General features: G+C 42.1%; 1 protein-coding gene across 2 annotated transcripts in view; it reads left to right on the top strand.

Moving 5' to 3' along the window:
• EFCAB3 (EF-hand calcium binding domain 3) overlaps positions 1-19,245 on the top strand; it is a 109,980-nt gene that overhangs the window by 88,187 nt on the left and 2,548 nt on the right. For both annotated transcript variants that reach the window (XM_059149705.1, XM_059149706.1), the window contains 7 exons: positions 602-672; positions 7,198-7,341; positions 8,644-8,715; positions 9,783-9,903; positions 12,978-13,171; positions 13,546-13,730; positions 19,039-19,161. In XM_059149705.1, the coding sequence (XP_059005688.1) occupies positions 602-672; positions 7,198-7,341; positions 8,644-8,715; positions 9,783-9,903; positions 12,978-13,171; positions 13,546-13,730; positions 19,039-19,161 (910 nt within the window). The remainder of the gene's footprint in view (positions 1-601; positions 673-7,197; positions 7,342-8,643; positions 8,716-9,782; positions 9,904-12,977; positions 13,172-13,545; positions 13,731-19,038; positions 19,162-19,245) is intronic.

The following is a 19,245-nucleotide window of genomic DNA, read 5'->3' as shown; positions in this document are numbered from 1 at the left end:
GACAGACAGGCAGATGATAGATAGCTGATACATACATAGATGCTATATAAGTTATAGATATAGTTGTAGATATATCTACCTCTATCTAATATGCTGGTAAAAATATAGTTTAGCAGTTAAAGTCATAAGATAAATATCATTACAAAGCTTTCAGGATATTCACTGTAAGAGTATTTAAACCACTTAAAAATTTGAAACAACTTCTATTTCTAGCAATTGGAATAGTGTAGGGCTTATGTCCTTGACCTTTGGAGTCATATAAGCCTGAGTTTGAATCCCATGACTTTCACCTGTTATCTGTGCAATTTGGGACAAGTTATTTAATCCCTCTGAGATTTAGTTTCCTCTTTTGTAAAATGGAGAAAATCAGATATTTTAAGAGCAATGGACAAGTATAGGGCAGATGTGGACCTCACTGGCCAGCACTTCCTCACTGTCCCTCCTGTAACTATTGACAGGTGACAGTAACAAGTCCCTTAAGAGGTGAGACTCTGGATATACTGTGATGCTTACAGCCATTCCGTTCAGCAAAAACTGATGAATAGAACTAATATTTGCAGGTTTCATGTATGTATTGAATCTTTTCATGTCTTTTGTTCAGGGATAAAGATTTACCAGGATCTCTCCCCTGCCAAAGCAAAGAAAAGAAGCTGAATGCTTCACAAATGCAAGGTAATGACGATAATCCCTCAGATGAAAGCATCGACTAATGCCCCTTGATAAATCTGACCGTTTTCTTCTCTAAGAGAGATCTGCAGTTTCAAGAGTTATCTGTACAACTCTGCTTTTTGAGAGCAAACGTTCTAATTCAATGTCTAACTTGTGAGAAGGAAGAGGGACTACTGTCAGACATCTTCCTAGGATTTGGATAATCCTGGTCAAATATTTTTATTCAAATAAGAACTCATGAGCATACAAAAGAACAAATGCAAAGTCAAATAGAAATCAAATAATGGGGCAGTATAAATAGCTATACTGGCTGTAGTTTATTAGTCCAAACAGCAAATATTTATTTAAAGCCCACAGTATACCAAGCATGGGAAACATAAGAAGTAACAAGTCAGACATGGTCACTGCCCTGATAAGGAATCCTTCAGGGAAGTCAGGCCATTAAACCATGAATTTTTTTTTAAAGATTTTATTTATTTATTTGTTTGACATACAGAGAGCCCAAGTAGACAGAGTGGCAGGCAGAGAGAGAGAGAGAGGGAAGCAGGCTCCCTGCTGAGCAGAGAGCCCGACATGGGGCTCAATCCCAGGACCCTGAGACCATGACCCGAGCCGAAGGCAGCGGCTTAACCCACTGAGCCACCCAGGTGCCCTAAACCATGAATTTTTGAGTGAAACATTTAAATCACAGTATAACACAAGTTATGACGGGGAAGTACAAAGTATTTCAGGAGCATAAAAGAAAGACCTGACTTGGTCTTGGGAGGGTAAGAGGGGAGTCCCAGAGAAGGTGGGATAATAAGTAGGAGGCAAAGAGTGCAAAAGAAGTGTTCTGGACAGAAAGAGTGGAATCTGTAAAGGCCCAAAGGAAAGGGAAAACATGACTCCCTGGAAAAAAGAAACAGAAAAAAAAAAAAAAGGAAAGAAAGAAAAGAAAGAAAGAAAGTCAAGCATGGCTGTGTTTGGGTTCTGGAAGGCTAGTGCATCACCCCTCCAAGTTTGGAACCAACTGAAAACAAAACAGAAATTTAAGAATCACCTATATTGCTGGGAGAGCTGGCTTAAAAAATACAAAAGATTATCAAAATCAGAATAACATTTTTTATTGTTAAACTAAGCTAAATGCCTTAATAATAAGTTTACAGCCTTCTAAAATTGTAAAGTTCCTAACGTACATTCATATACATTGGTGCCTGTATTTTTTTTAAGATTTTTATTTTATTTATTTATTTGACATAGAGAGAGATCACAAGTAGGCAGAGAAGCAGGCAGAGGGAGAGGGGGAAGTAGGCTCCCTGCTGAGCAGAGAGCCCAACGAGGGGCTGGATCCCAGGACCCTGAAATCATGACCTGAGCTGAAGGCAGAGGCTTAACCCACTGAGCCACCCAGGCGCCCCCATTGGTGCTTGTATTAAGGGTTCCCAGGATCTTTTTTTTTTTTTTTTAAGATTGTATTTATTTTATTTAAGAGGGAGAGGGGGGTACACAGAGGGAGAAAATCTCAAGCAGACTCCATGTTGAGCATAGAGACTGACACGGGGCTCAATCCCAGCACCCTGAGACTTGAACCAAAACCAAGAGTCAGACGCTCAACCCACCAAGCTACCCCGGCGCCCCCTGACCCAGGATCTATTTTAATCAGGTATTATCAGACATACAGACACAGAAATGACTGTCAAAGAGGAAGAAGTATTTTATGTTCATAGATCTCGAGAAATAAGAGGCAAAGGAGAGCAGGAAGGGCCACAAGCACCATAGTCAGTCAGGAGGCAAGTAGGGGGACGTGGGCAAGAGCCTTTCCTGTGGTTTCTGAGGAAGGAACAGGTTTTAAACACTATATGCTAACAAATCTCAAGTGTATATGTCTAGCCCACGCCACTCTCCCCAGCTCCAAGCTCATATCTGATTGCCTCCTCGACACCTCCAACTGTATGTCTAATAGACACCCAAAGTCAGCATGTCCAAACAGAACTCCTGATGTGCTCCTCATACTCATTTTATTGTGATAAAATACATGTAACATAAAAATTACAATTTTAGGGGCACCTGAGTGGCTCAGTCAGTTAAGCATCTGCCTTCGGCTCAGATCATCATCCCAGGGGCCTGGGATCAAGTCCCACATCGGGCTCCCTGCTCAGCAGGGAATCTGCTTCTCCCTTTGCCTGCCTCTCTCCATGCTCATACTCGCTCTCTGCCTCTCTCAAATAAATAAATAAAATATTTTTTTAAAAATACAACTTTAACCATTTTCAAGTATTTATGTTCAGGTCAGTGCATTAAATATGTTCACAAGTTCTACAGCCGTCACCACATCCACCTTCAGACCTTTTCATCTTCCCAAACTGAACCACCACACGCACCAAACACTGGCTCTTCCCCACATCCTCTTACTCTTAAAACACGCTCTACCCACAGCCTTCGGCATCTCCTTTTGCTGCTCTGGAAGAAATCTTGGGGACATCCTTGACTCTTCTGACTCAACCTACCTGTCAGTGCATCAGGAGATCTCATTGGCTCTACCTTTAACATATCTAGAAGCAGCCAATTCCTACCACCTGTGCTACAATCGTGGTCTGAGGCACATTGCTGCTCACCCAAAACAGCCCCCAAAATTAATCTCCATTATTCTACCCAAACCCTTATAAAAGTCTGTTTCTCTAACAAAAGCCAGAGTGATCTTGTTAAGTCATGAGTCGTGTGCAAGTAAGAGAAGGAGCTGACCTCAGGAACTTCGAAAATGGTGTTTTGACTAGAAACTCTTAAGACCGAACACCAAAAGATCTATACATAAACCACGTACTCTAGCCAGTACAGTTGTTTCTCATTAGGAGGACAGCATAACAATTCTGAAGCTGTTGTACACGTCTACTAGGATGAATAACTCAGTAGATGGATGGTGGATGCTGGGAGCCAAGCTTCCCACTGCTGGAGTGGGCAGTTACAGATAAACAAGGGGAGAAGGCCAAAGTGAACCACTGGTACTGGCTTGCGTCTGAGACATGAATGTCTCGGAACTCATGTGAACTCAGGTTTGACTTCATATGGATACAGATGGATGGCTCAAGGAGTAAATGCATGTGTGTATACGTGCGTTAGTATTCATGCACATACTTCCTAGCTCTGTCTGCTGAGAGGACTTAGAGGCTGTGACACCCCCGCAGCAGCACGCAGACCCGGCCCCCAGATCTGGACTTCTAACGCCAGCCTCCTGTGAAAGAAGCAGAGTTGCTTGGATAAACGGCCAATTCTAGGGCCCAGGCAGGGATAACAAGACAAACCTGGGACATCTTCTAGTGACAGAAAGGAAGGGGGTGCTCAAAAAACAATAGGACACGGGAGCTTCTCAAGGGGATGCAGAAGCCAACCTCAGCACGTTCACAATGGTGAAAGCTGGAGCAATTTGGGCAACAAAAATACAATAAATAAGATAGTATTGGGTCATAACTCCAAGTACAAAATAAGTACCTGCAAGTCCATACTGACAGCAATAAATGACTGAATTTTTTAATGAAGAAGAGACAAATCTCTCTTACAAGAGAATTCCAAATAACGCATGGAGATACTACCTCCTCCAGGAGGTGGAAGGTAAATCCCCCTGTCCCCAGCCCTCTGTCCCTTGAGTCTGGACTTCCCTTAGTGACTTGCTTCCAAAGAGTAAAATATGGAAAGGAGGGAAGTTACTTTACAGTGGAAAACCCTGACAAACACTCCCTCAGTCAGGTAATCAAGATAAACATCATCGGTGATAAGTCACTTTGGCAATACGTAGCCTTGATATGATGATGAGAGTGGAACTTCACTTTGGTCACCTTCTTTCCAAAAATCCATCATCTCAGGCTAACCATGAGAAAATCCCAAATTGAAGGACTTCCACAAAATACCTGAATAATATTCCTCAAAACTGTCAAGGTCACCCAAAACAAGAAAAGTCTGAGAAACTGTTACAGAAAAGAGGCTAAAAAGATGTGACAACTAAATGTAATATGGCATCCCGGATGGGATCCTGGAAAAGAAAAAGGGCCTTAGAGAAAAACTGATGAAACCTGATCAATGTCTACAGTTTAGTTAAGAGCACTACACCAATGTTGGCTTCTTAAATGCAGTAAATGTGCCACGGTAATGTAAGGTGCTAACATTAGGGGAAACTGGATGAGGGACCTGCAAATTCTCTGGGCTACCTTTGCAACTATATCCAAAACCAATCTAAAATAAAATTTAAGGGGCCCCTTGGTGGCTCAGTCAGTTAAGTGGCTACCTTTGGCTCAGGTCGTGATCTTGGGGTCCTGGGATCGAGCCCCACATCGGGCTGCTCAGTGTGGAGTCTGCTTCTCACTCTGCTCCCCTCCCCCACTTATGCTCTGTGCTCATTCTCTTTTAAACCCTTTTAAAAACAAATAATAAATTAAATAAATTTTAAAAACAAATAATAAATTAATAAAATAAAATAGAATTTAAATTGTTAAACATTAGCATGCACGCGCATGCACATACACACACACATTACCTTTTTGACCTCTCTTATTCTTCTGCTGCTGCTCACTCTGTTCCAGCCACATTACCCTCTTTGCTGTTCCTGGAACATGCCCGGCCCGTTCCCCTTAGTGCCTTTGCTCTAGCTCTTCCCTCTGTCTGGCCCTCTTCTCTCCAAGAAATCCACTCCCTCACCCCCATCAAGTCTTTGCTCCGATCTCAGCTCTGTAATACAGCAACCTGCCCCTCAAACCCTAGAACTCCCATCGCCCCCCCCCACTCCATTACTTCGTCTTTTTTGCAGAGCACTTACATCTTCTAACCTTCTAACATGCAATCCAATTTCCCTATTCATTGCATCCATACAAGGGCAGAGATCTCTGTCTGCCCTAATGCACCCTAGCACTGGGGGCAGCCCCTGGCACATAGAAGGCATACTCTAACTCTAACAGGCTAGAAATACTGGGGAAAATGAGAAACAAGTCAGAGACGGCTCCAGCCCTAGAGAAGCCTGTCTTCAACCAAGAGAGAAAAATATTACCCATTCACAACCTCATAAGGCTATCATTAAATCTCTATAGAGCGAATCACTCTCACACATCCAGATGCTAACACTCGAATGTTGACATGAAATGAGTTTTCTTCTGGTGCCCTTTGAGATATACTTTGTTCTGGGTGTATTTCGTCATTCACAAATTTTAGGAAACATGTCTAGGGGCACCTGGGTGGCTCAGTGGGTTAAAGCCTCTGCCTTCAGCTCAGGTCATGATCTTGGGGTCCTGGGATCGAGCCCCTTATCGGGCTCTCTGCTCAGCAGGGAGCCTGCTTCTCCCCACCCCAACTCTCTCTCTGCCTACCTCTGTACCTACTTGTGATCTCTGTCAAATAAAAATAAATAAAATATTAAAAAAAAAAAAGAAAAGAAAATACAGGTCTAATTTGGGCTCCAGTTAATACCCTGCATATGTCTTAGAAAAAAACATTGAGTCTATTCAAAACATTCACCTACATATAATTTGGGTCCATTGTAGTGCATCAGTTTTCTGTTGCTGCCATAACGAATTGCCACAAACTTAGCAGCTTAAAACAAAACAATTTTATTATCTCCCAGTTCTGTGGACCAGAAGTCCAGGTGGGCTGGACTAGTTCTTCTTCTCCCAGTCTTCCAAGGTCAAAGTGAAGGAACTGGCCAGCCTGGCTTCTTATCAAGAGGCTCTGAAGGGGAATGCTTGGGTGACTCGGTTGGTTAAGCATCTGCATTCAGCTTAGATCATGTTCCCAGAGTCCTGGGATTGAGTCCTACATTGGGCTTTTTTGCTCAACGGGGAGCCTGCTTCTCCCTCTGCCTGCCCCTCCCCCTGCTTGTGTGCTTTCTCTCTCTCTCCCTCTCTCTCTCTTTCTCTCTCTCTCTCTCCTCTGACAAATAAATAAAGTCTTTGAAAAAAAGAGAGACTCTGAAGGAAAACCTGCTTCCAAGCTTGTTCGGGTTCTTGATGGAACCTAATTCCTTGTGGTTCTAGGGCTGAAGTCCCACTTCCTTACTAGCTGCCAGCCAGGAGCCTCTCTCAGCCCCTTATGGCTATCTCTGTCCCATGTCACATTGTCCCTTCCATCTTCAAACCAACAACAGAGTCCTTGTCATGCTTTGAATCTCTCTGATCTCTCCTTCTGCCACAGCTCTCTTGCTTCTAGCGGCCCAGGGGACCCTGTGATTAGATTGGGCCCACTCAGTAATCCAGGGTAATTTATATTAATTATATAAGCAAAGTCCCTTTTGTCATGGAAGTAATACATTCACAGATTCCAGGAATTAAGGTGTGGACAGCTTTCAAAGACCATTTTACCAACGTATTTTGTTTTCCACCACGCAGTTTATTCCAAATCAGATCTCACAGAAGGACACTGTTCTTTATATGAAATGTCTATTAAGTACTCATTTTTCTCTCCATACCTTTTCAGAATATGATGTCCAGTCAACTATATAGTCAGTCCTAGTTCCATTAGAATATGTACTTACTCTTGAATAACTGCCCAACTAACTTAATTATGTTTCCTCAGCCTTCCAAGATGCCTACAACTTCTTTAACAAGGATAAAACTGGCTGTATTGACTTACATGGAATGATGTGCACTTTAGCTAAGCTGGGAATGAGTCTAACCAAGCATGATGTCTATAATGAATTAAGATGTGCTGATATTGATCGTGAGTACTTTAACTTGTAATTAATTTTCTCATAAAAGCTTTTTACAAATACATATTTTTTTCAATGATTATAAAAACAGAAATAAGGGGCGCCTGGGTGGCTCAGTGGGTTAAGCCTCTGCTTTTGGCTCAGGTCATGGTCTCAGGGTGCTGGGATCGAGTCCTACATCAGGCTCTCTGCTCAGCAGAGCCTGCTTTGCCCTTCTCTCTGCCTGCCTCTCCACCTACTTGTGATCTCTCTCTGTCTATCAAATAAATAAATTTAAAAAAAAAACAAATAAACTTCATTATCAAAAGTACATATATGTGTTCCTCTTTAAGGATATCAGTACGGTACATGTACAAGTTACAAAATCAATTTAATGCAAAAAAAAATCTAATGCTACCAAGTAGACTATTCTTTGAAAAATCCTATGTGGAAACTAAAAATGATTATCACATTTCAACATTAAATTCAGATTACCTATGGTGATGGACACTTTGGAGGGTGCCTTGAAATAACAGATACAAAGGCATTGACAATTTCAAAAAATGACATGTTACCAAGAAAATCCAAGCCCTTTGTTTCCATTTGAATCACGTTAGTACAAATCTTCCTTTGATTCATGGAGCTCACCTATATTGAATTTTAAACGCCACAGCATTTACGTTGTTATTTTTTAAAATTTTAGATATTTCCTTTGAATATAGGGACCTAGCGATTATAACCCGATCTGATATGGAATATATAGTCAGCAAATTATTTCCTCTTCACCTCTCCCCACCCAACGGCCAGTGCCCCATTTAATTAGCATAAGTTCCATGTGTGAATCAGTATCACCAGTTAATTAAGGTGTCACTTGTTGCCACTAACTCTGCCCAATTTTCCTGTTCTTGTCTCAAAACATGCACACCTGCCTCTAATAGTAGTATCCTAGTTATAGGAGACTGGGTACAATTTGGGGGTTTTAGAATAATAGAAATATCAGAGGTAAGAAGGGAGTGGGAAAGCAGGAGCAGATTCCTTGCAAAAATCGCAAGTCTCGCAAAAAGGTGTGAGTGGATAGGACTGCAGGGGCTGGGGGCCCTTAGTTTGGTGTTTGTACCCCACGATTGCTTCTGGCGGCTGTGGGTGACTCGCCTAACAGTGCCAAAACCACTTCAAGAAGACCAGTGCTTTCCTGAGCGCATCGGCAGCCTTAACGTGCGGTCTGACTTTAAGTATTGGACAGTCCCGTGTGTTTTCATTTTCTATTTAGTATATAATCTGATGACTAAAACGCATCTGATATCCTTGTTCTGAGCCTTTGATTTCTGTTGCAGAAGACGGGAAGGTGAATTTCTCAGACTTCATAAAAGTCCTAACAGATAAGAACCGCTTCCTGAAAGCTGTGGGTGAGTAGAGATACTGCTGAACGTGGCCCTTGTGTGGCTGCGATTCGCCGCACAGTGACCACGATTCCTCTAGGCCTCCGAGCAGGGACAAGTGAGGGAGATGTACACTGGCAGGAGCTCCAAAACAGTATTTGCCAAGCAAATGGATACAATTTTAGAATTTTAACTTAAATACATCAAGTCCTTCTGCAGGAGACACTGCTTTTTGGTCTCCAATGTGGAACACATGGAATAGTGTAGAGAGATTCGGTCCCCTCTTATAATATTCCTCACCCAGTGCATGTGCTACTCTGGGAGGTGCTCCCTTGACATACGAAAAAAAAAAAATTTTAGAAGAAAAAAATGCTCTCTCTCCTGAAAATTTGGGGAATCGATAATTCACTATTCCTAAAAAATATCTTCCTCGCCCTCAGGAAGTCTGCCCTCAGTGTGACAACAGGAGAGTCGACTGGAGGCTAGAGAGCGTGATCTCACACAAGGTCATAAGTGATATAGACGTGTCCTTGACCTACTGTTATTAGTCCTCTGATGGTTTGTTTAGGAGCTTAAAGGTCTACCTTGGAAAAACTAACCACAATTTGTATCATGTTTTTCTGGGGTAAATACATTCCAAATTCCAAATACTGTGTGTGCTTTCGAAAATACATTCATTCATAGGCTGTGAACTGTCCTTAGAAGAGACAGAAGCTACTGCTTCAAGTACTATTGTAATAACAAGGGTTTGCCTGCAAGCCTGAGGCTCGTTTATCAGCAATTCCTTTACCCAGAAGAATGGGACAATAGTCCTTAATACATTAATCACATTTATGTTAAATGTATTAACTTACAAGAGTCAATATTTACTTAGAAGTCATAGAACTAAAAGCATTTTTTAATGATTATTGTGTCTGTTCAGTAATCAAAATGACCTTTCTACCAAACAGAACAAATTTTGAATGTTTTCTATAACTCTCTAGTACCTGGCTCGGTATTAATATTGTAAATAGACTGAAAAGACTGTCAGCTTATGACTTTTTTTGACAGATTTTTATTCAGAAGCCACTTTGAATTTTTTTTTCCCCTTATAGTTCCAGAAAAGGAGAAATGTTTAGATTTAGCCGGCAACCCAGGGATCCTGTTGTTTGAAATCCTATCAAAGCTTGTAGAGACTTCAGCTTTACCCAGAAGGGCTATAATGGAAATAGTAAGGTAAGTGGCAAAGAAGGGTAAAACCGGCCTTCTCAGAAGCACTTGTGAGGGTTGGGGTTAGGGTTAGGGTTAGGGTTAGACTGACCACAGACCATCTTAGGGCCCACTGAGGGCCTAAGATAGCCAAGAAAGTTCAGACTCTTACCCTAAGCTAGAAAATCCCAGAAGAGTAAGACTTTTCCAGGGATGACTTTGGGTGGGCTTGGAAATATAGTTTGGAAGACACTCCCATTCACGCTGCAACTGCCAGGGGCTCCCAAGAGATCTTTTGACTCTGTGATGACGTAGAGCAATCTTAGACCTCCCAAAGCAGCCATGGACTGGAGAAGAGCCCAAACTGGACTTGAGACTAGAAGATGAAGAAACATTCTCACACCCAAACGTGCTTTATTCCAGCAAATACCACGAAAGATAAATTTCCTCAAACTATTTATATCATTGCATTATAGATATTGAGTATTGCTATTATTCAATATAATTGCTATTATTCAAGGATAATGTGAATATCCTTGGCTCATCTTCTTTCAAAGCATTTTGCTTCCCCCCTTTTTTTTTTAAGATTTTATTTATTTATTTGACAGAGAGAGAGATCACAAATAGGCAGAGAGACAGACAGAGAGAGAGATGAGGAGAAGCAGGCTCCCTGCTGAGCAGAGAGCCCCATGCGGGACTCGATCCCAGGCCCCTGGGATCATGACCCGAGCCGAAGGCAGAGGCTTAACCCACTGAGCCACCCAGGTGCCCCTGCTTCCCCTTTTAGACTTAAAAATACAGAATGTTTTCAGAATCCTCAGTGGATAATATCTGTGCTATCCTCTATTTGTCAGATGTGGAACCAATGGGTACACAAAATTCTATTCTTCATTCCATTTCAAAGGCATTTATTAAATGCCTGCTCTTGATACACAAATTTAACACACTGCTTAACTTCTCAGCCTTGGTTTCCTCACCTACAAAATGGGACCAAAAAATGGGAACAACAATATTAATACTTACCTTAAAATAATAATAATACCTACTTTATAGGGCACTTGTGGGGATATGTGATAATACAGGTAAAGTGGTCCAATAAATATTCCTGGAGCTCAGTAAATATTATTATTATGCAGAAGTAGCTAGCATAGTCATAGAACAAATACATTATCTGCTTTAATCCTCCTCTCCTTAATGGGCACTATTATCCTCATTTTACAGATGAAAAACCTGCAGTATAAGTAGTTAAGTAACTTGCCCAAGAAGCAATAGTGCCTAGATTTTAGCACAACAGTCTGATTCCAGAACCAATCCTCTTATCCACCCCCCTAGACTGCCTCTCGGGAAATCTTAGCCAATGTTGGTGTTTTTATTACGTTAACGATTATGTTGTTACTTTTCATATACCTGGTTTCTAAGGAGATCAAGTGTTTAATATGTAGCATTTGCATTTAAGGAAATTAAAATATAAATTGAGAGAAAAGCCATAAGTAAATATAAAATACTTAGGAAACATACAAAAGTGAAAGGACACAAAGTATATCACATAATTACTGTCCAATGAGTGGCAAAGGTCATTCATTTAGTTTCCGAGAAAGCCAATCTCGAGCTGGATATGGTAGAATTTGATAGGTATTCCCCTGGTTGACTACAGCATTTTTTGAGCATTACGTGCAGAGTTGTGTGTGTGCACTTTACATGCATTAGCTTTTTCCTGGATTACTGTCTCCTAACTGGTCTCCCTGCTTGCACCTTTTGACTCCCACCCCCATGACCTGCCCACTCCACAGTCTGTTCTCAACACTCCCTCTGCCTAGCTGAAGCCTTGACGCCCACAGCACCAGATGATCCTTTTAAAACCACCCCCGGGTCTTTGTCAAATGTTGTCATCTCAGTAGGGCCTTCTCTGGCCTTCTCCGGCCACCCTATCTAAAAGTCAGCCCTCCTACCATTCCCCGTCTCCCCCTTCTCTATTTTTCCAAACTCTCTATCACCTTCTAATGTAGTATGTAATTTACTTACTTATTTTGTTTGTAATGTGTTTTCTCATGCCAAAATATAAGCTCCAAGAGAGCAAGGATTATTTTTGTCTGTTTTATTCACTATTATATCCTTAGTGTCTAGGAAAAAAAAATACACTCAGTAACTCTCTGTTGAATGATCTTATTTAATCACTACTTCAACACTGTGAGATGGTTTCCAACATCCCCCTGACAGGCAAGGAGAACAAGGCATGGGACAGATCAGGCTGTGTACCTAGCCCAGATTCCCCTCTAGAGTTTCCATCTGCCTACTGGGTAGTCCCATAGGTACCTCAAACTCAAAATGTCAGAACCTAATTGTCCTGCTTCACCCACCTCCACTTCCACTAGTTCTTCCACTTGGGCTCCAAATCTCAGGGAGCGGTCCACCATCTCACTGTGTTTACCCAACCACCGAAGACCCAGCGTCCTCAGCTGCCGCTGCTCTGTCACTCCCCACCTCTAACTAATCATGAAATCCCGCCTATTTGACCTCCTAAACCTGCCTCGTAACCGTAACAGTGCGCTTCTCTCTACTGGAAAGAAAAAGAGGTCAACAAAGGAAACATTAGTCATCAAGAAGGGAACCAGGAGAGTGTAAAGTCAGAGAAGCCTGGGCCACAGAGAAATCCAAACCAGGACAGACGTCCCCCGGGATTAAATGCTAAAGTGAGGCCAAGGGAATTCAGGACTGAAAAGGTAGAGTTAGATTTGGTAGTTAAGATGGGAGTTAAGAAATCATAAGGGAGGGAGGCATGCCTGGTTGGCTCAGTTGGTTAAGTGTCTGCTTTCATCTCAGGTCATAATCCTGGAGTCCCAGGGATCAAGCCCCACATCGGGCTCCCTGCTCAGCCGGTAGTCAGCTTCTCCTCTTGATCCTCCCTTCCGCTCATACTCGCTGGTTCGCTTGCTCTCTCTCTCACTCTCAAATAAATAACTTTTTTAAAAGAATTAGTGTATTCGGCATATAACTTGCAACTAGAATTTTTTCTTTTTGTCCAATACTAAGACACTTTTTCAGCAGGATTATATAGCACTTTCTATTCAATCTTGGATTACTTTTTTTTTTCTTTTTTCTAGCTATTTCCGAAGAAAATTCCAGGATACCACATTGGGAATGCCGTGGAGTCCCTACACTGTGGGTTATGGGAAAAGGAGATTGAAGCCAGACATCTGCACACCTCCAGCCTCAAGCACAGCTGCCTTTGCTAATGCTGCCCGGATCTCAATAATGAAAGAAAAGGATTTACTTAAATTGCTTGAAGAGATCAAGAGTAAGAACCATTTATCCCCTCCCCATTATTGTAAAGGACTTGTTTGTATATTACTAGTCAGAAATAAATACTAGAGGCCAAGCGCTAAAGAAGCCGGACCACAGCCTACTCCGAGTGACTGGCCTCTGTCACAAAGGCATCATTTGAAAGCAAATCTACATCTTCACCTGTATCAGGAGGATATAGAAGCCTAGAAGCCTAGAGACTGGATGAAGCCTAGGATCTGTGGATGGGGAGGGGGTGAGGAGAGTGAAAAGAGGGGTCATGGCCACTCAGAAGACTAGACAAAGAGCAAAAGAGGCGCCACATGTATGTCTTTATGTGAATTTCTTCTTACATTGTTCGTAATACCATTTTTGTTTTTATCTTTTAAGGGTACAGTCCTCCTTCAGATAGCCCATATTCCAAAATACCCATCTTTCCATTGCTTCCTAATGTGGATGGGGTGGTGATGGGAAAGCCATTCAAAGACATACAGAAATTAGAAATGCTAAGGAGAAGGGAGCCTCTGGATTTCTTTGAGAACTATTTTTTCCATAAAAGAGACTGGAAGACACAGGTAAGATTTTGGCTATGTCACATTAGTTAATTTAAATACTTAGGTTTTCAAGTTCTAACTTAACGGAACTAATTTGTTTTAAAGATTTTATTTATTCATTTGAAAGACAGAAAACACAAGCAGGGAGAGAGGGAGAGGGGAAGGGAGAAACAGGCTCCCTGCTGAGCTGGGAGCCCATTGTGGGAGTCAATCATGACCTGAGCTGAAAGCAGATGTTTAACCATCTAACCCACCTGGACACCCCCAGAACTAATATTTTTTTTTTGAAGACTTTATTTATCTATTTGTCAGTGGCGGGGGTGGGGGAGAGAGAGAGAGCTCACAAGCAGAGTGGCAAGCAGAGGCAGAGAGAGAGAAGCAGGCTCCCTACTGAGCCAGGAGCCCAATGCAGGACTCGATCCCAGGACCCTGGGATCATGACCAGAGCCAAAGGCAGTGGCTTCACCGACTGAGCCACCCAGGCATCCTTTTTTTTTTTTTAAGCTTTTATTTATTTACAACTAATATTTTTTTAAAGACTTTATTTATTTGACAGACAGAGATCACAAGTAGGCAGAGAGGCAGGCAGAGGGAGAGGGAGAAGCAGGCTCCCGCTGAGGGGAGAGCCCGATGCAGGGCTCGACCCCGGGATCACGACCTGAGCCGAAGGCAGAGGCTTTAACCCACTGAGCCACCCAGGTGCCCCTAGAACTAATTTTTTTTTTAATGAAAAATATTTTCAGCCATTACATTTCAAACCAGATTCCATAGCCATGTTCCTAAATTTAAGGCCAGGTATAAATATTTCATTTAAATTCAGCAAATAGAGCACCTGGGTGGTTCAGTGGGTTGAAGCCTCTGCCTTCGGCTCAGGTTGTGATCCCAGGGTCCTGGGATCGAGCCCCGCATCGGGCTCTCTGCTCGGTGGGGAGCCTGCTTCTTCTCTCTCTGCTTCCCTCTCTGCCTACTTGTGATCTCTGTCAAATAAATAAATCTTAAAAAAAAAATTCAGCAAATAGTTAAACTTACTGAAAAATACAACCCTAGATTTGGGGTTAGAGGTGGGGAATATAAGAACAACACTACAAAGGCCCTCCCATCCTACCTACCTCTGCTCTCCCTTCAACCTATCGGCCAGAAGCTCCATTTGGGCTCCCTCAACTGGCTCTAGATTGTGGTTGGGCCACACACCATGGGATGAGAGGAACAGTTCCACAACTCAGTGGAGCGATCTGTGATGGAGTGGCCATCCTGCTCTTGGACTAGAAGCCTACTTACATTCCCGGCTACACCTTCTGGCCCCCTTCAACCTCTGAGTGTTAAGGTCTCAGGCAGCCATGCCTTGTTTTCTGGATATTCTCTGAGGAAACTCTAGCCTTATTCCTGGTTTATGAAAGGCCTCCCAGCCCAGATTTTACTGGAGGGGCACCTGAGTGGCTCAGTGGGTTAAGCATCTGCCTTCAGCTCAGGTCATGATCCCAGGATCTTGGGATCAAGCCCCGCATCGGGCTCCCTGCTCTGTGGGGAGTCTGCTTCTCCCTCAACTGCTCCCCCTACTTGTGCTCACTCTCCCTCTCTCTCTGTTTGTGTCAAATAAATAAATAAAATCATTTAAAAAATAAATAAAAGAGGGAGACAGGAGACTGACTGGAGACCACTGAGGCATCTCTGGGTTCCAGAAAACCATATAGTGTTCACATCACTATGAAACCTCTTAGAAGGCCCCCCAGGCACAGAGTTTAATAGTCCCTGGGGCTGGGAGCAGAGGGTAACGGGGAGCTGCTAATATCAACAGGCTTACAGTTTCAGTTATGCAAGATGAGTAATTCTAGAGATATGCTGTACAACACCGTGCCTGTAGTTAACAAAACGTATCGTACACCAAAAAAAATGTGTTAAAAGCATAAATCTCACCTTAAGTGTTCTTACCACAGTAAAATAAAAAATTTTTTAAGATTTTAGGGGAAAACAGGTGCTGGCAAGGATGTAGAAAAAGGGGAACCCTCTTGTACTATTGATGGGAATGCAAACTGGTACAGCCACTCTGGAGACAGTATGGAGGGTCCTTAAAAAGTTAGAAATAGAACTACACTACGACCCAGCTGTTGCACTATGAGGTATTTACCCAAAGAATACAAAAGTACTAATTCAAAGGGAGACATGCACTCCAATGTTTAGCAGCATTATCTACAATAGCCACATTATAAGAACGGCCCAAATGCCCACTGATACATGAATAGATACAGAAGAGGTAGGGGGTGTGTGTGTGAGTGTGTGTATCTTTTTTTATGACTGAACAATATTCCGTTGTGCATAAAGAATGAAATTTTGCCATTTGCAACCATGTGGACAGAGCTAGAGAATATTATGATAAGGGGAAAAAGTCAGTCAGAGAAAGACAAATCCCTTACGATTTCACTTATATGTGGAATTTAAGAAACAAAACAAACAAGGGAAGAGGAAACAAAGAGAGAGAAGCAAGAGACAGACTTAATTACAGAGAACAGATGGTAACCAGAAGCAGGCTGGGTAGGAGGTGGGTTAACTAGGTGATGGGGATTAAGGACACATTGTTGTGATGAGCACCAAGTGTTGTATGCAGGTACTGAACATCATACGTTAACTAACCAGAATTCAAATAAAAACTTAAAAAAAAAAAAAAACAAAGACTCTAGAGGAGTATCACAGTCACATATGACCTTAACTTCAGATTTTGAATTTCTCCCTCCAGATGAAGTCATACCCACAAGCAGATATCACTGACAAGTTGGAAATAAGGGGAAATTTATTCCCCTTTAAATTTTTTTCCCAGCACTAAGCCCTCCTCCACCTGTGATCTGTATGTGTTTACTGTCAGTCTCTCCAACCAGAATATAAGGTTATGTAGGATTATAAGTTACGTATATTTCTTTCACTGAGGGATCCAATCACCTAGAACAGAACCTGGCCCATAGGAGACTCAGTATGTTTTGGATGAAAGGAAATTATAATACAAAGCCTTTATTTATTAAGAGCAAGATTTTCTCTAATCATATCAGCCAGCAGAGAGGGTGTCAGTAGCATCCTGAATGGTCGGTTCTGTCTTCGTCCTCCGCAGTCTGTTCTCAACACAGCAACCAAAGTGGCTCTGCTAAAATCAGCTCAAAACTTGCCAACGGGTTTTCATATCACTCAAAGTAAAAGCCAGAATCTCTCCTGTAATACTCAGGGCTCTACACCATCTAAACCTGAGTCTTCCAATGATGGTAGCCACAGAGGCTATTTAAATTTAAATGTAAAGGTCACCTGGGTGGCCCAGGAGGTTAAGCATCCAACTCTTGATTTGGGCTCAGGTCCTGATCTCAGAGTCCTGAGATGGATCCACACACCTGGCTCCCCACTCAGCAGGGAGTCTGCTCCCTCTCCATCTGCCCCGCCCCACCCCACACTCCTGGGGGGGCGCACTCGCGCGTGCGCACACATGCTCTCTCTCTCTCAAATAAATAAATAGATCTTTTATAAAAAAAAAAAAAAGAAAAGAAGAATCACTGGTTTGAATCACTAGTCAACACGAACAAAAATACTATTTACCACTGTGACACAGGAGACGAAGAGCGTGGTACTCAGAATTAAAGCTTTCTCTATTTTGTTAAATTTATTCTTTATTTTGTTAAATTTATAATGAGTGTTAAAAGTGTGAGGATAATCATTAAAAGTAATCATGAATGATTTAATGAATAATCATTATAATGAATAACTTTCGAATAGAAGGGGGAAGAACAAGAAAAAAGGGAAAACACGAAATAATAGAAAGTGCAAAACAGAATAAGCAGAAAAATCCAAATACATCAATAACAATAAAAGATTAAAACATACTAGTTTAATTAAGAAGTATTAAGAAAAAATAGATAACAGATCATCTTTCAAGTCTAAAAGAAAGGATACTGAGACTGATTTTTAATAATTTTCAGATATCTGTTCTTTAAAGAAGATACACCTAAAATATGACACAGAAAGTTTGAAAGTAGAGAGTGGAGGGTTAGGTGAGCCCGATGATGGGTATTAAGGAGGGCACGTATTGCATGGAGCACTGCGTGTTATACACAATGAGTCATGGAACACTACATCAAAAACTAATGTATGGTGACTAATATAATTTAAAAAATAAAAATTTTTAAAGATTTTATTTATTTATTTGACAGACAACACAAGTAGGCAGAGAGGCAGGCAGAGAGAGAGGGGGAAGCAGGCTTCCCACTGAGCAGAGAGCCTGACACAGGGCTTGATCCCAGGACCCCGGGATCATGACCTGAGCTGAACGCAGAGGCTTTAACCCACTGAGCCACCCAGTCTCCCCTAAAATAAATTTTTAAAAAATAAAGTTTGAAAGTAAAAGAACAGGAAAAGAGAGAAACTGAAGACATAGTAGAGAGGCAGGACTGGTTACGTAATTTGTGGAGCCAAGGGCAAAATGGAAATATAGGGCCCTTTGTCCAAAAATTACTAAGAATTTAAAGACTGCAATAGCAGAGCAATAAAGCAAATTCAGGGCCCTTCTAAGCACATGGTCCTGTGGGACACACACCCATGAAGCCAGCAATGGAACAAAGGGAAATGGTCCAGGAAGGGAATTAATAAAGATTCAGGGGGGAGACTTTGGCCTTGGAAATCAGGAGAAACTCTCACACGGAGGAGGCAAAAAGAATTCATGTTAGCTAGTCCTGGAGAGATGATCATTAGCCAAGGGAGTGTGCAGATCCAGTTTTCCAGCAGGCACTAAGAGGACAGCTGTGAGATCTGTAACAGAATTAACAGCATTCAGTGAAAAAAAGTAGGGTCAAGCAGTACTAAGGGCCCAGATGAGACTGGGAACTACACATTTTCCAAGAAAGCAGTCCACATATTTACATGATTTCCACCAGCATTGTTCAGCAGCCCAGGAACAGGGAAAATGGACAGCTGGTTCCCCAGGGCAAGTTTGGAAGTAATACAGGTTGTACGCTGTGGAGGGCACCTTCTTCACTTTTCAGTGCTTGGTGATGGCTTGGGAAATTTGGTGAAGCTGGAGTTGGCTCCTCTCTACCCTCCATGTCCATTCCACACATAAACCGTCTTCCGGTCAGTACTTCTGAGTAGGCATCATCATTAAGAAAGAGAATGTGCTGAGTGCTCAGTTACACACGGTGCTGTACCAGGTGTCCCCAAACAACAGACAGGTGGCTTAGCAATAACCTTATAAATCACATAGAAACCCCTTCCTAGTATGACATATTTCTGTGTATTATGTCTTTGTTATATAATTTAACCCAAAATATATCACCAACCTTTGTTTTTTCAAATGTCCATAAAGGCAGCAAATATAAAGCCTTTCGACCCAGTCTCAGGCTACCCAAATGACATCCTCGCCATTGACCAACTACTCAAGAAGAAGCAGAACTGGACCGTGACCGACGCAGCCGCTATTAAACAGCATGTGAGTATTCACTGTTGCCTGCCCTCCCAGAATGCGCCGACCAGAATGTTTTCCTCTTCAATATCACAACCACCCAGACCAAAG

Source organism: Mustela lutreola, chromosome 15 (genome assembly GCF_030435805.1).
Source record: "Mustela lutreola isolate mMusLut2 chromosome 15, mMusLut2.pri, whole genome shotgun sequence".
Lineage (NCBI taxonomy): Eukaryota > Metazoa > Chordata > Mammalia > Carnivora > Mustelidae > Mustela > Mustela lutreola.
The sequence above is the reverse complement of the archived record's forward strand: the minus strand, read 5'-3'. Positions and strand labels throughout refer to the sequence as shown.